The 15,319-nt window shown below is 38.1% G+C and overlaps 1 protein-coding gene across 3 annotated transcripts in view; it reads right to left on the reverse strand.

Annotated features, from left to right (window-relative positions):
- CSRNP3 (cysteine and serine rich nuclear protein 3) overlaps window positions 1-15,319 on the reverse strand; it is a 216,091-nt gene that overhangs the window by 90,875 nt on the left and 109,897 nt on the right. For all 3 annotated transcript variants that reach the window (XM_032755537.2, XM_058441538.1, XM_032755538.2), the window contains one exon: window positions 2,052-2,222. In XM_032755537.2, the coding sequence (XP_032611428.1) occupies window positions 2,052-2,199 (148 nt within the window). In that variant the 5' untranslated portion in view covers window positions 2,200-2,222. The remainder of the gene's footprint in view (window positions 1-2,051; window positions 2,223-15,319) is intronic.

Genomic DNA, 15,319 nt, shown 5'->3' on the forward strand with positions numbered 1-15,319 from the left:
ATTTAGAAATTAATGTTGAAACCATTAATGTCCAGACCTTTATATCCAGAAACATAATCTGCCTCTTCGCTAATTAAATCTTCCTTTATAACTCACGAGAAATAACATTTTAAAGATATGTCCAATGTTATATAATTAAGGGGGCAGAATAAACCATGCAAAAGGTAGAGGCTATGTGGTAGGTAGCCTAGATGTATATATATCTAGGCTCAACTCCTGTGTGATCTTGTGCCAGATGCTTAGCCTCTCTGAGCCTCAGTTGTTTCCTTTGTAAATTGGAGGTAGTACTACTTACTTTCAGAATTGCTGTAAGGAGTATGGATAATGTATATAAAGCTATTGGAGCACAGCCTGTATCCAATAAATGTTAGCTATGATCATAATTTTTAGTTTAACACGTGCTTAGTACTTGACATTTTACAATGTTTTTTTCATGTATATTAACTCACTTGCTCTGTTTGATCTCTGCAGTACCCTGTGAGATAATGTTATTATCACTACTAGTATTAAGACCCAAAACATAAATAAACCTCTTCTTTTGAGTCAAAAGCACAAGCTCATTTCATACCATCATGATATGTGTAAATGTATTTGTAGACCACCTACATCACACAATAACTTTGTCCCTGAATATTTTATAAATTTTTCTGCTATAATAATTGTAATCATCTTTTCATCATATTGTCTAATTAGTTGTGCTTGCTTAATGGAATGCTATTGATTTTACTATATTTATTTCATGTTCAACAGCTATTGTGTTCCTTATTACCTCTTAAAAATATGTTTAAATCCTTTAGTTGTTTGAGTTGCTACATTGCCAAAGTCAATTCTTTGTTATAGAATCATATATTAATAACATTAACTAATTGGAAAGTAAAAAACCAAGACCAGTTATCTGTCATGATATTAAGACATATTAAAATCTTCTTGTTTAAGAAACATAAATTTTAAAAAGATTATTTAACTATTGCTAGTCAGTTTCCTTTAGACTATAGATTACATTACCTTAAGAATTTTTCATATCAGTCCCTCAAACCTCCCTTTATCTTGTCTGACAGAAGGGCTGACATTTCAATGTGGCAAAAAAAAAAAAAAAAAAAAATCAAAAAGAAAGCATAGGCTGGATGCGGTGGCTCATGCCCATAATCCCAGCACTTTGGGAGGCTGAGGTGGTGGATCACCTGAGGTCAGGAGTTTGAGATCAGCCTGACCAATATGGTGAAACGCCATCTATACAAAAAATACAAAAAGTACAAAAAATACAAAAAAATACAAAAAATAAAATAAAATAATATAATTAGCCAGGTGTGGTGCCATGCACCTGCAGTCCCAGCTACTCTGGTGGCTGAGACAGGAGAATCACTTGAACTTGGGAGGAGGGGGTTGCAGTGAGCCCAGTTCATGCCACTGCACTCCAGCCTGGGCGACAGAGTGAGACTCTATCTCAAAAAAAAAAAAAAAACCTTAAAAATACAATAAATAAAGCATAGGTTTGTTTTTCTTGTTGGGCTTTAAATACTGGAGAAGAGAGACTAGAGCAATTACTAGGAAAGAGCGATTAGACTGTACACACTTGCACATTTGGGAGAGACTTGCTGCCTTCACATTTCTTCTTAATCCCTGGCTGCCTAAACTCCTTCTCATCATAATCTAGACTCTCCATTCCTTCATAATGCCTTTTAAAATGTTTTCTCCCAGAACATCATTTCAATTATGAAAGGATACTTTTTTTGAAACTGGATTTATTCTTTGTCTTCCCTCATCTATTCCCATTGTACCAGGTGTTGACTTGGAAAAGTATTAATAATGTAATGTGATCTTTAAATTAAATTAGTTAATTAACACAACCAAATAATCCACTGCAAAAAAGTATTCTAAATAAAAGAATCTACTGAGTCACCTGAAAAATATTTCATTTTTGGGTAAATGTTCTTTGTATTTGGTTGATGGGAAAATATATATAGCTAGCATTAAAGGTAAAAATAAAAATGACACAACTAGTTTTGCTGTAGAACCAGACAATTGACTTCGGTTCTGATTTCAGTACTCACGGGTAAAATGACTAGAAGTGGATGGATTGACACTGTCCCCACTGTCAGCACTTTCACTGCTGGAAACTTCATCATCTGATTCCCTCACAGAGGAGCAGGGTGAGGAGCCGTCAACTTCTTCAAACTTCCTCTTTAAAATTCCACTCATAGCTGCAGCGCTGTCACATGTACCTGTAACAGGAACGAGAGCAACAGAGCATTGAAATATTTGACCGCTGAACGTGTAGCCAAGGTCTCCAGAGTCATTTTTATGTGGCTTTTTATACATGAGCTGAGCTGTAGTTTTCCCTTGAAAGGATCTTTAGCAGATTTTTTTTTCTATTTTCAAATTAACGAAAATAAGATTAAATTAAATATGAGTATTTAACCACTTGATTACCAAAAGGTTTTATATTTTGAGACATAGTTCATTTTAATGTAATATCATTATTCCTTTTTATTGGCAAATTGAGAAAATCCACCTGAGTCCAAGACAATCTGTAAAGAAAAATAATGCCAATGTCTCCTGAAGTCCTTGATTACAACATTATATGAAATTCAGCTGGAACACAAAAAAGTATGCACGACCTTTGTACTCAAGTTCTAAAATTCAAGAAACCTAATTAGCTGAGCACAATGAGGCATATAAAAACAGTTCTAAATTTTAGGTAGTTTCCATTTCAGTATTGCAATGGGTGACATGTGTCCCCATGCTACCTGCTTGCTGAAGCCCTTGCCACTTTTTCAGAAATTTCCTAAGGCTATTTACGTGGGAGATAGCAATAATTGAATTGAAAGGCCTATGGGTAGAGAATGGATATGGTTTCTTCTAAATCATTTATCTTGAGTCAATGGACTTTCCCCTTTCCCTGGGCTGACCTTTCTCCATCTTCTCCATTTTACCATGAACTGGCACCGTCAAGTAAGGAGCACAAACTTTCTTTGCAGAAGTAAAGATATTTTAGGTTATAAACATTTTATAAATTATCTTAGATATATGTATATGATCTTAAATTGCTAAATTACATTAACTTAACTGAAAGCACAGTATTTAACTGAAAGGTTAAATATCCGTTATCCAAAATGGTTGGGATAAGAAGTGTTCTGAATTTTGAATTTTTTTTGGATTTTGAAATATTTGCACCTACATAATGAGGTACCGTGCGGATGGTACCCAAGTCTAAAGACAAAATTCATTTATGTATATCTTATTCATATAACCTGAAGGCAATTTCCTACAGTATCTTTGATAATTTTGTGAACAAAACAAAGTTTTGACTCTGTTTTGACTGTGACCCATCAGATACGGTCAGGTATGAAAATTTTCACTTGTGGCATCACGTAGGTGCTCAAAAAGTTTGGAATTTTAGAGCATTTTAGATTTCAGATTTTCAGATTAGGGATGTCCAACCTTTATTAATAAGGCAATTCCATGCATTCTATATTCCACTTAATTTATTTCCGTTGATTCTAACTTACATCTGAGGTATTAAAGACATTGTCTCCTGTTTCTGCCACAGTATAGTCAGTCTTATAAATCAGGGCGAAGCAAGACCCTTAACACTATTCTGAGACCCCCTTAGTTACATTATCTCCGTACTGCTCTTGGAAATCTCTGAAATCGCTTCTTTTCTGTGCAGATCACAGAACAAGCAGCGTGTTCAGATTCCCTGAGCGGGAACAACTCTCCAAGGAAGGTGAAGGTCTAAGTCAGTATTTTGCAAAGTGTGCTACCAGAATGAGCAGCAGTAGCATTACCTGGGAGTGAGATGGTTAGAAATGCAAATCCCTAGCTCCCATCCCAGATCTACAAATCAGAAATTCCCAGGAAGTAGGGCCCAGCACTCTTTACTTTATGAAGCCCCAAACTGGGTGATTTTGCAGCACACTGAAAATCGAGGATCACTTGTGTGATTTAATATGCTTTTCAGCCTCTTCATTCATAAACATGGCTCTTTCTTGGATGTGGCCACACATCAGCCCTAGATAGGCACATAAACCAGCACTGAATTCCTAGTCAAATATCTCTTCTTTGACCTTTCCTAGTGTAATTCCTAGTAAAATTTAGAGTTTTATTAGTCTGTTCTCATGCTGCTATGAAGAAACATCCAAGACTGGGTAATGTATGAAGAAAAGAGGTTTAATTGACTCACAGTTACACATGGCTGGGGAGGCCTCAAGAAACTTACAATCACGGCAGAAGGGGAAGAAAACACATTCTTCTTCATATGGCAGAAGACAGAAGTTCCAAGGAAAAGGGAAAAAGCCCCTTATAAAACCATTAGAGAACTTGTGAAAACTCACTGTCAGGAGAACAGCATGAGGGTAACTGCCCCCATGATTCAATTACCCCCCATCACATCCCTCCCATGACATGTGGGTACTATGGGAACTACAATTCAAGATGAGATTTGGGTGGGGATACAGCCAAACAATCATTCTGCCTGTGACCCCTCCCAAATCTCATGTCCTCACATTTCAAAACACAATCATGGCTTTCCAATGGCCCCCTAAAGTCTTAGCTCATTCCAGCATTAACCCAAAAGTTGAAGTTCAACATCTCATCTGAGGCAAGGCAGGTTCCTTCTGCTTATGAGCCTGTAAAATACAATGGGGCTACAGGCATTGGGTAAATACACCTGTTCCAAATGGGAGAAATTGGCCAAAACAAAGGGGCTACAGGCCCATGCAAGTCTGAAATCCAACAAGGTAGTACTTAAATCTTAAAGTCCAAAATACAATAGGGTAACCATTAAGCCTTAAAGTTCCAAAATTATCTCATTTGACTCCATGTCTCACATCCAGGGCATGCTAATGCAAGAGGTGGTCTCCCACAGCCTTGGGTGGCTCTGCCCCTTTGGCTTTGCAGGGTACAGCTCCCCTCCTGTCTGCTTTTATGGGCTGACATTGAGTGTCTGTGGCTTTTCCAGGTGCATGGTACAAGCTGTCAGTGAATCTTCCATTTTGGGGTCTGGAAGACAGCAGCCCTGTTCTCACAGTTCCACTAGGCAGTGCCCCAGTGGGGACTCTGTGTGGGGGCTCCAACCCCAAACTTCCCTTCTGCATTGCCCTAACAGAGGGTATTCATGAGAGCTTTGCCCCAGCAACAGACTTCTGCCTGGACAAAGAGGCATTTCCATATATCCTGTAAACCCTAGGCAGAGGTTCCCAAGCCTCAATTCTTGACTTGTGGGCACCCACAGGCTCAACACCATGTGGAAACCACCATGGCTTTGGGCTTGCACCCTCTAAAATAATGGCCTGAGCTGTACCTTGGCCTCTTTTAGCCAAGGCTGGAGCTGAAGCAGCTGGGACACAGGGGACCATGTTCCCAGGCTGCACAGAGCAGGGGGTCCCTGGGCCCACCTCAGGAAACCATTTTTTCCTCCTAGGCCTCTGGGCTTGTGATGGGAGGAGCTTCCCTGAAGGTCTCTGACATGCCCTGGAAACATTCTCCCCATTGTCTTGGTGATTAACATTCGGCTCCTCATTACTTATGCAAATTTCTGCACCAGGATTGAATTTCTCCCCAGTAAATGGGTTTTTCTTTTCTATCACATCATCAGGCTTCAAGTTTTCTAAACTTTATGCTCGGCTTCCCTTTGAATGTTTTGCCACTCAGAAATTTCTTCTGCCAGATATCCTAAATCATCTCTCTCAAGTTCAAAGTTCCACAGATCACTGGAGCAGTGACAAAATGCTGCCAGTCTCTTTGCATAGCAAGAGTGACCTTTACTCCAGTTCCCAACAAGTTCCCCATCTCCATCAGAGTCCTCCTGAGGCTGGGCTTCATTGTCCATATCACTATCAGCAATTTGGCCAAAGTGTTCAACAAGTCTCTAGGAAGTTCCAAACTTTCCCATATCTTCCTGTCTTTGAGCTCTCCAAGTCTCGAGGAGTTCTAAACTTTCTCACATTTTCCTATCTTCTTCTGAGCCCTCCAAACTGTTGCAACCTCTGCCTGTTACCCGGCTCCAAAGTCACTTCCACAGTTTCAGTATCTTTATAGCAGCACCCTACTCCCTGTGATACAAATTTACTGTATTAGTCCAGTCTCATGCTGCTATGAAGAAATACCTGAGACTAGGTAATTTATAAAGAAAGGAGGTTTAATTGATTCACAGTTCCACATGGCTGGGTAGGCCTTAGGAAACTTACAATTATGGCAGAAGGGGAAGCAAACACGTCCTTCTTCACATGGCTGCAGAAGAGAAAAGTGCCAAATAAAGGGGGAAAAGCCCCTTACAAAACCATCAGATCTCATGAGAACTCACTCACTGTCACAAGAACAGCATGAAGGTAACTGCCCCCATGATTCAATTATCTCCCACCGGGTCCATCCCATGACATGTGGGGATTATGGGAACTACAATTCAAGATGAGATTTGGGTGGGAACACAGCCAAACCATATCAGTGTTGGGTGTTTCATAAGTATTTATTACTAATTTCAACTTACTTCATTCATCTAAGCATACATTTAGTAACTATTGTATATGTGTTTGACTCCTTGAGTGGAATAGGGGATACAAAAGAAAGTTAGATGGTTACCTGCCCCCAAGAAGCAAACATTCACTATGCTGGGCTCCATCAAATTAAGAATACTCCCTAATTCATGTTCTACTCAATTGCTTTATTAATCTGTATCTTTCTGCATGAATGTTATATTAACAATGGAGAGAACTGACAGCAATAGGAAGATACACCATTGTCCACTCTTTTGAAAATAAAATCTCTATTTCTACTCAGATTTTACCACTATTCAGATTAGCATATTATTTTCTCCATCTTAAAGAGTGTGAAATGCATAAAATGTTCATGCATATCTGAGTAGGGCGAAGAGAAAAAAAGATATTTTAAGTAAAGTCTTGAAATAAAAGTAGGACAGGATATAAATTTTAAAATGGTTCACTTCAAACAAGATGCAAAGTAATTCATAAGGGAGAGACTCCAAGACACAAAGTAATACAAGATGGAAACCTATGTTTAAAAAGTACATTTTTATAATAAGATATTGCAATGGGAGCAGTTAGAAACCATGTTCTTCTTCCCCCTACACTCTCCCAGCTTCTTTAGGAAAGGTAGACTTCTCAAGAATCAAGGACACTTGATTGGGCTACAGGGATGCATGTCCCAACATTACAAAAGGTGGTACTTGGTACTCTTCTTTTCCTTTCTCACCTCCTCAAGAATGAGAGGAAAATTTTTGAAGAGATAATAAGATAATTTAAAAGTCTCTTTTTTCCTTTTAGTTAAATTTGGGGTTGTCAAGATCTGAAGAAATGGAGTTACAGGTTCATGTAAGTTCTGTCTAGGTCTTTAAAATGGAAAGAGACTAAACTACATTCAGGTCAAAGGAAGTAAGGAACTGTTTGCTAAGAGTGTGATCAGTATTTAAGCTAACAATTACATTCATATAATTACTGGGAGTCATATTCTTAATATATACCTACACCCACGAAACACCTGTTAAGTACAAAATTGCTTTGTGTAGCAACGTACCTGTCCAATTTCATTGCCTTTAAAAAAATTCCCTATGCGAATATAACAAAATGTCACAACAAAATTTGAAGGCCAAATGGTCCATTGTTACCAGTATGTAACCCTTAATCTAGACTTAATAGTGGAGTGTTAAAGGGAGATGTGGTTTTCTTCTATATCACCTACATTATCTTTCCAGGAAAGAAAAGAATATAAGGATTTAGTAAGAAGGCCCTATTAAAAAAGTGTTGTATATCCGATTTGTTTATACTGTGTTGGAGGATTGCAATGTATGACTGACTAGATACAGAGCCAGGTGAGGATAATTAATACCTATCCCTTAGCTGCTGTACTCCTTAAATACCTACATATTATATTTTTGTTCCTAAAGATGGGGCCAAATTAAACTAGGTAGTATACAGCCAATGAAAATGTGCCAAACATTACAAATTGGCTTTATTTAATTAATTTATTTTTATTTGTTAGTTTTTAGAGACAGGGTCTCTGTCACCTAGTCTGGAGTGCAGTGGCATGATCATGGCTCACTGTAGTCTCAACCTCCTGAGCTCAAGGGATCCTCCCACCTCTGCCTCACCAGTAGCTGAAACTAAAAGCATTCACCACCACCATGCCCAGCTAAGTTTTCAAAAAAATTTTTTGTAGAGATAGGGCCTTACTATGTTGCCCAGGCTGGTCTCCAACCCCTGGCCTCAAGCAACCCTCTCACCTCAACCCCCCAGAGTGCTGGAATTGCAGCCATCAGCCACCACGCCTGGCCCTAAAGTTGGCTTTTATAGCACCAAAGCCCAAAGAACAGAGATAAAGTTGGACAGGCATCAATCTATTCTAAATACGATGAGCTGAAAGTCTAAGTGTAGAAAACAGCCGTTTTATCACAGCTATCATCCAATTCATGAAACACATGCTAGTCAAGGGCACCACCATTTCTCACTTAGACTAGGCCAAGGGCCTCCCAATTATTCTCTCGCATCCACTGCTGCTAGCTTTCAATGCATTTTCAAGGTTGCAGGCAGAATGATAAATTTAAAATGCAAATCTGATCATGTCAGTCTATGGCTTAAAACTCTTAAGTAGCTTCAGATTGCCTTAGGATAAAGTTCAAAATCCTCAAGATGGCTTATAAAGTCCTTAACAATCTAGCTTGTCTAACCTCTTCATCCTCATTTGAGCCACTGGCCTTGTCATTGATATTTCAGCTCTAATAATCTTGCAGTTACCCCAACTTGCAATTTCTCTCTGGTCTTTAGGACATTTGATATACCATTCCTTCTGATCTACTTTTTAATTGATTTTCATCGCATTTACCACCTTCTAAATCCGTATTATTTATTTATGTATTTCTATGCTTATTACTTACTGTTTTCATCTCCTGATAAAAAAATACAAGAGCGGGGATCTTTGTTTTCTTTACAAATGTTTCAAGTGCCTAGAACAATGCCTTGTATATAATAGGTGCCTCAATACATATTTGTTCAGTGAATTAATATAAGCCTTTAATTTCCATACTTTAATATCCATTTTTTCTGCTAGACTGAAAGCTCCATGAAGTCAGAAATCCTATTCATCTCATTTACCACTCTAACTCCCCTAAGAACATATTTGGTTGAATGAGAATGAAAATGAGAGATGAAACTGAGCCCAAAGCATCATATAATTTTTTTTTGCTCACAAGCAACAGAAAAGTCAATTCTAGACTAACTTAAGCAAAAGACTTCTGTTGGGAAAACACTGGACTAGTTCATGCAATCTACGATACAGCTTGAAACCAAAACTCAGGAAACAGGAACTGGGGCAGCTTCTGGGGTTATGGCTATAAAAATTCTTTCTCTGGAGCTCTGCAATTACCAGGTTTAAGCTCCAGCAACTTCTCTCTGTGTCACAGTTCAACTGTAATGTTCCAAAGGCTGAGCAACTTTTTGACCTATCTTGGGTCAGGTGTCTGCCCCTTGATCATTCAACGACATGGCCATTAGGCAGAGAGGGAGACATTGTGAACAGGGGGCCACCTGGCTGGGTACTACTCCAGAGACTCAATTGCATTTCAAAGCCAGTGTCATTTCCTCATCTGTCACCCATTTATCTTTTTTGTGCATTTATCAGTATAATCCATGAATTCACGTCTTGGCCACATTCTCAGTTAGGGATTCCCCTTTCCCTGCACCCACACCTCCCTGTCTATTGCAAAATTTAAGTAAGAACTACTTTATTTTAAAACATTAAATAAGCATATTATGATCTCAGAAATCTGTTATTCTTCACTAACATATACTATTTATTTAGTATTTACATTAGATATGACCATTGCTCAGAAGCTTGTGAGCACATTTATGAAAAAGTACCAGAAAAGTGTAAATGTTTCCATCTCTCTCTGCAAGAAAAAACTAATAAAGAAACAACACTAGATTTTCTGTGATTATAAGTACAGTTGTTTCATTTAATATATTTCTGTCCTATTGGGAAGGCAAAGTTAATGGTGAGTTCAAAGGGAAAAATATCACAAGCCAGAAGCATGTTAGGGGGAGGGTTTGACTAAAAATGTCAAATCAAGAGGACAGATAAAAACATACATTTTAATGCCTGTGGAAGAATGGCTGAAATGAACCTTTGGGTATATCTTGAAATCTTGTTTATTTTACTCTCTTTTGACAGTCTAAAAATTCTACGGCTTTCATAGATAACTCATTGAGCTCTTACTATCCCACTGATATTCATCTACTGTTTAATCCTTTTTTTCTTCTTATATTTTGCCCTTACTTCCTGTTCTGTTATCTATCATAAGGAAATGACCACAGAAAATATGTCTTAAGAACACCATAAATCCCCATGTCTGAGGAGCAGGTAACACGATTTGCAGAAGAACCTCTTAGGGTTGTCGGATTTAGCAAATAAAAATACAGGACATCCAGTTAAATTTAAATTTCAGATTAAAAAAATGACATTTAGGACATACTTACACTAAAATTTATCTGAAATTCAACCTTAACTGAGAAATCTACTTTTTTGTTGTTTTTTGTTAATCTGACAACCTTCATTCATGCTCTTGGTGAGAAAGTAAATGACTGTACAATCAACTAAAACATCTAAATACGAAAATCCATCTAGATTGGAACCACGTACATGAAAATTCCTGCTCTTGAAACCCAGTAAATAAAACATGTAAAGTCATTGGGGTGAATCATGAATTTACCAAACAATCTGAAAACATTTGAGTGCTGAGTGATGGTTAATAGATTAAGCACACGCCTGCCTACCACTGATGTAGGAAGAAATGAACTTGACAGGAAGTAACTCTGGCATGGCAATAATTTTCTTATATGGTAATGAGATGTTCGCTTTAATGAGATGTTATTTCTTTCCTGGCTGGAAAATGAAAGGAAGGTGAGCTGTGAGTCCTGGGTTCATTTCATGTGTAGGATCCTTATTCCATCACACTGTGTAGTGCATGAGCCTTAGGGGGTATCCTATCAGGAACAATAGGAGGCATCAAGAGCCCCTCTGTTCACTTTTACTTGGGAGATTGGGTTTATCCTTTGCATTGCTGATTTTGTATTTAAGCAAAGTGAGAGTAACGTTTAACTGCAAGGATCATTAACAAAGATTCTTCCACCTTTGTAATTTAGCAAAGGTGGAAGATTTTAAATCAACAGGCACGTTAAACAACTTGCATTACAAGGTAGCATGAGATGAGGGATTTTTCGTGATTTGTGAAAGTGCAAAATAATCTATTGTGCATTCTTCCAGTAAATTCTTCCAGCAAGCACAAAACACCAAGAAACTATGATAAAGTTCTATTCTAAAGAACTTAATAAGGTAAGGGTGCTTGCTTCAATCAGCAATGGGCTGAGGGCCCAAGAAACACCAGTGTCTGTATTGAGTTGCATAGGAAAAGAAGCTTTTCTTCTTTAGCTTTACTCAGAAAGGAAAGTAATTTTGCTGTTTCTTCTGATTGCTTCACCAAATTCAAATGGTGAAGTGAGAGACATTGTAAACAAGTTGATGATAATACCTGTGAGTGGCTCATCTGTGAGAGCAGGTAGAAAGAGATTAGCTGGCAAAAGTAAGAATATTCACAACGTCAAATTATCAACCAGATGGTCTACTGGGCCAGATAGAGGATGAAGAGGACAGTGGCTCAATTGATGGTATATAGGTTTTATTACAATATTCAAGAAAAGAGAACTCAGTTAAAAAAAAAAACAACACATTATGCTATGATACTTTTATAATTTTGAGAAATAGCTTTAGTTAACCAAATGTTCCTAAACACCTGAATAAATGTTTATCTGTTAGTTTAAATTAAATCATTTTCATTCCCAACTTTTTAAACTATGATTTTGAGTAATCTATAATGTTCTGTCCTTATACTATTATGTTAATCAAACAGTGAATATAGTCTAAACCAAACTTGTCCAACCAGCGATCCACAGGCTGTAATGTGGCCCAGGACAGCTTTGAATGCGGCCCAACACAAATTTGTAAGCTTTCTTAAAACATTATGATTTTTTTTTTGTTTTTTTTTGTTTTAGCTCATCATCTATCCTTAGTGTTAGTGTATTTTACGTGTGGCACAAGACAATTCTTCTTTTCTAATATGGCCCATGGAAGCCAAAAGATTGGACATCCCTGGTCTAAACTCTTTGCTAAATAAACTAATCATCATTTTAAGCAGTTGCCCTTCTAAAAGAAATGACTTCTTTAGTAGGTTTCATAAAATCAGTGCAACTCCGAATTTTTTGCAGGCTTTTGACTCATTCTATAAGCTTTTTGTTGTTCAATGTTTAAACAAATTCTCTTCCTTCCTTTTCTTTTTCTTCTTACTCATTACACTCTCATATTCTTTGCACAGGAGCCTGTAGAGTTGGGATAGAAGAAGAAAAAGGCCACCTCTTCAAAGCTGACTACTATGTGACATCATATTTCACTGACATCACCCATAATGGAAATAAATTCCAAGTGTCACTTAGAAGGCCCTCTCTTTGCTACTACCTAGCTCTTTGTTTCAGTCATGTGATCCTAGCCTCAGCTGCTTTCCGTAAGGGTGCTTCAAACCCAGCAGAGAAGTTGTGTCAGAGGGGTTCAAACCAGAGCGACCCCATCTTGAGTGAGAGCTAGAAAAATAAGGCTAGGACTTGGTGGGCTGCATTCCCAGAAAGCTAGGTATTCTTAGCCTCTAGGTGTTTACAGTTAAGGGAACAGATTGATAATGTTTACTAAATAGACTCAGACTTGGGAGTGTCCTAATATCCTGATATCTTAAGAACAAAAGCATTCCTAATTTTGCTTTAAAGATAATATTGATTCATGAAAAATATAGTAATTAAGAAAATTAATCCTTTATCACAAACCCTTGTAGCAGAGCACATCTCCCCATGATCTTTTTTTCATCCTATTCATACAAGCATTGTACCTAAGGTGGACGCGTTCCTCCTCTTACTTTCGGAAGCCCTACCCTGTCTATGAGTAGCTATTCTTTCACCACTTTACTTTCTTTTGCTTTGCACTGTGGACTCAACCTGAATTCTTTCTTGTGTGAGATCCAAGAACCCTCTCTTGGAGTCTGGACAGAGACTCCTTTCCTGTAACAGTTGTATATGCTTGTGTTTGTTTAATTTGTTCTATTATTTGTTCCCAAGGTTTAACTTAATGTCATTTATGTCATACTTATCATTATTATTATTTACTAGTGTAAGACATGAAGACCAGGGGAAGTGCAAGGCAGGAGACCATTATGTAAAGAAATATGAGAAGAGGAAGAGGACTTAAATAGATCTACTATGTGCCAGTTACTTTACAATCTTTATCTTACTGAATCTCTACAACAATCTTGCCATGTTACCCTCATTTTACAGTTAAAGAAACCAAGTTGCAGAGAGATTAACTACTTTGTTAAAGTTTCTTAACAAGCCAGGATTAGAAGTCAATACATCTATACTATGTTTCCTCCCACTGGGGTCTTTTCCAGCAAATCACAGATGGTAACTACAATGCATAATATTTTTAATTTTTAAAAAAGTGCACATGCATGTTGGGGGAATGCTCCTTTCAAAGCCATATTGAATGTAATTGTTTGTTGGAAGGCATGACTTTTAGGTCATTCAAACAATTACCCCTGAGTAAGCAAAAAGTGCCTTGAACATTTATCACTTCATACATTCTGAGAATAGTTATGCATTTTTCTAAAATAAAAAAAAGGATATATATTTCTACAATACTAGAGTCATTTCTGCCTAAACCCACTTGGCAAGAAATTAGCATATCTGCCGCCAAAACAAGAGGAATCTGGCAATGATTTTACAAGGTAAAATCCCACAAGGTGTTTCCATGGGGCACTACCAATGTGAAAAATGCTGCTGGTGGCTTGCCAATGTGAGAAGCACAAGTTGGCCAAATGTACTTCACTTGTCCAAGTGTCTGCTTAAGCCAAGAACCCTGGGAGCACTCCTGGCTAATAAATATTTTCGTTGGAGAAATAATAATTGTGGGGTTCCCAAACTATGTATGAATTCTTTATGCCAGAATTGTTTGTGACCTTGAACTAAAGGACTGAGTTACTTTATATGCGGTGGATCACAACATTTCTGCAGTTTGATGATTTGCAGTTTGAGAACTTGATTAAGAAATGAACACTTTCCCCAGAAAAAAGTGCACATAGCAGAAATGCATGCCATTTATTATGGACTCCCAGGATAAAATCCTCTGCTCTGGTGTTTGTACCATTTCCCCAGCTTTGGTGGGAATCCAGAACTTGGAGAGATGATTCACTGGGAGCACATTATTTCAAGTATAAAAGAAGTTTATAAATCTGTTGCCAACATTCCTTTTACCATCAGGGTCACCCACTTCCTAGGACAGGGCTCTTTCCAGCTCCTTCAGTTTCTTCTGGCATTTGTGCCAAAGGACCTACTGCATCTGCTGGAGACATTTCCAGGGGATTTCTTAACTGTCATCTGGGCTGCCACATATTACTCAAACAACTACCCAAAACTGGCCTCATCTGCAACTTTGTGGCTTGAGGAATACTTCACAGGAATGGTTCTAGGTTAAGGTACACTTTCCTAGACAGTACCTGTCTTTCCTAAAAGGTGGTTAGATAGCCTCATTCCATTTATAATAACTCCAGTTAGCATTTAGTGAGCACCTACTATGGGCCAGATGCTTTGTAACCATTCTCTGTAACCTTCCACCACATTCTACGAGGTAGTTTTAACAAAGGAAACTGAAGTTTCAAAAGTCTAGAACACTTGCTCAAGGTTTATGCCTGATGCAGTCCTTCTCTGAAAAGTATTCCTGGACCAGTACCACACTGTGGTTAAGTGGCTTCTCTGCATTCACACCACCTGGTCTATGCATTTATCAGTACTTATTAGACCCTATTATAATCCCCGTTCAACCCAATGTTTTTCTCAAACTTGATTATAAAACACTTTGTGGAGACTGAATAGGTATTCCAGTGCCTGCTCAGTAAATGAATGAACATAAATTTGGAGTCTGAATCCTGGACCAGCTACTAACAGGTGGCATAATTTTAAGTAGGAAGATTATTTCTCTGGGTCTCAGTTTGCACTTCTATCTAAAGAAGGGGGCCAGGCACAGTGGCTCATGCCTGTAATCCTAGCACTTTGAGAGGCAGAGGTGGGTGGATTGCCTGAGGTCGGTAGTTCGAGACCAGCCTGGCCAACATGGTGAAACCCCATCTCTACTAAAATTACAAAAATTAGCTGGGCATGGTGATGCATTCTTGTAATCCCAGCTGCTCGGGAGGCTGAGGCAGGAGATTTGCTTGAACCCA

Source organism: Hylobates moloch, unplaced genomic scaffold (assembly GCF_009828535.3).
Source record: "Hylobates moloch isolate HMO894 unplaced genomic scaffold, HMol_V3 SCAFFOLD_1, whole genome shotgun sequence".
Taxonomy (NCBI): Eukaryota; Metazoa; Chordata; class Mammalia; order Primates; family Hylobatidae; genus Hylobates; species Hylobates moloch.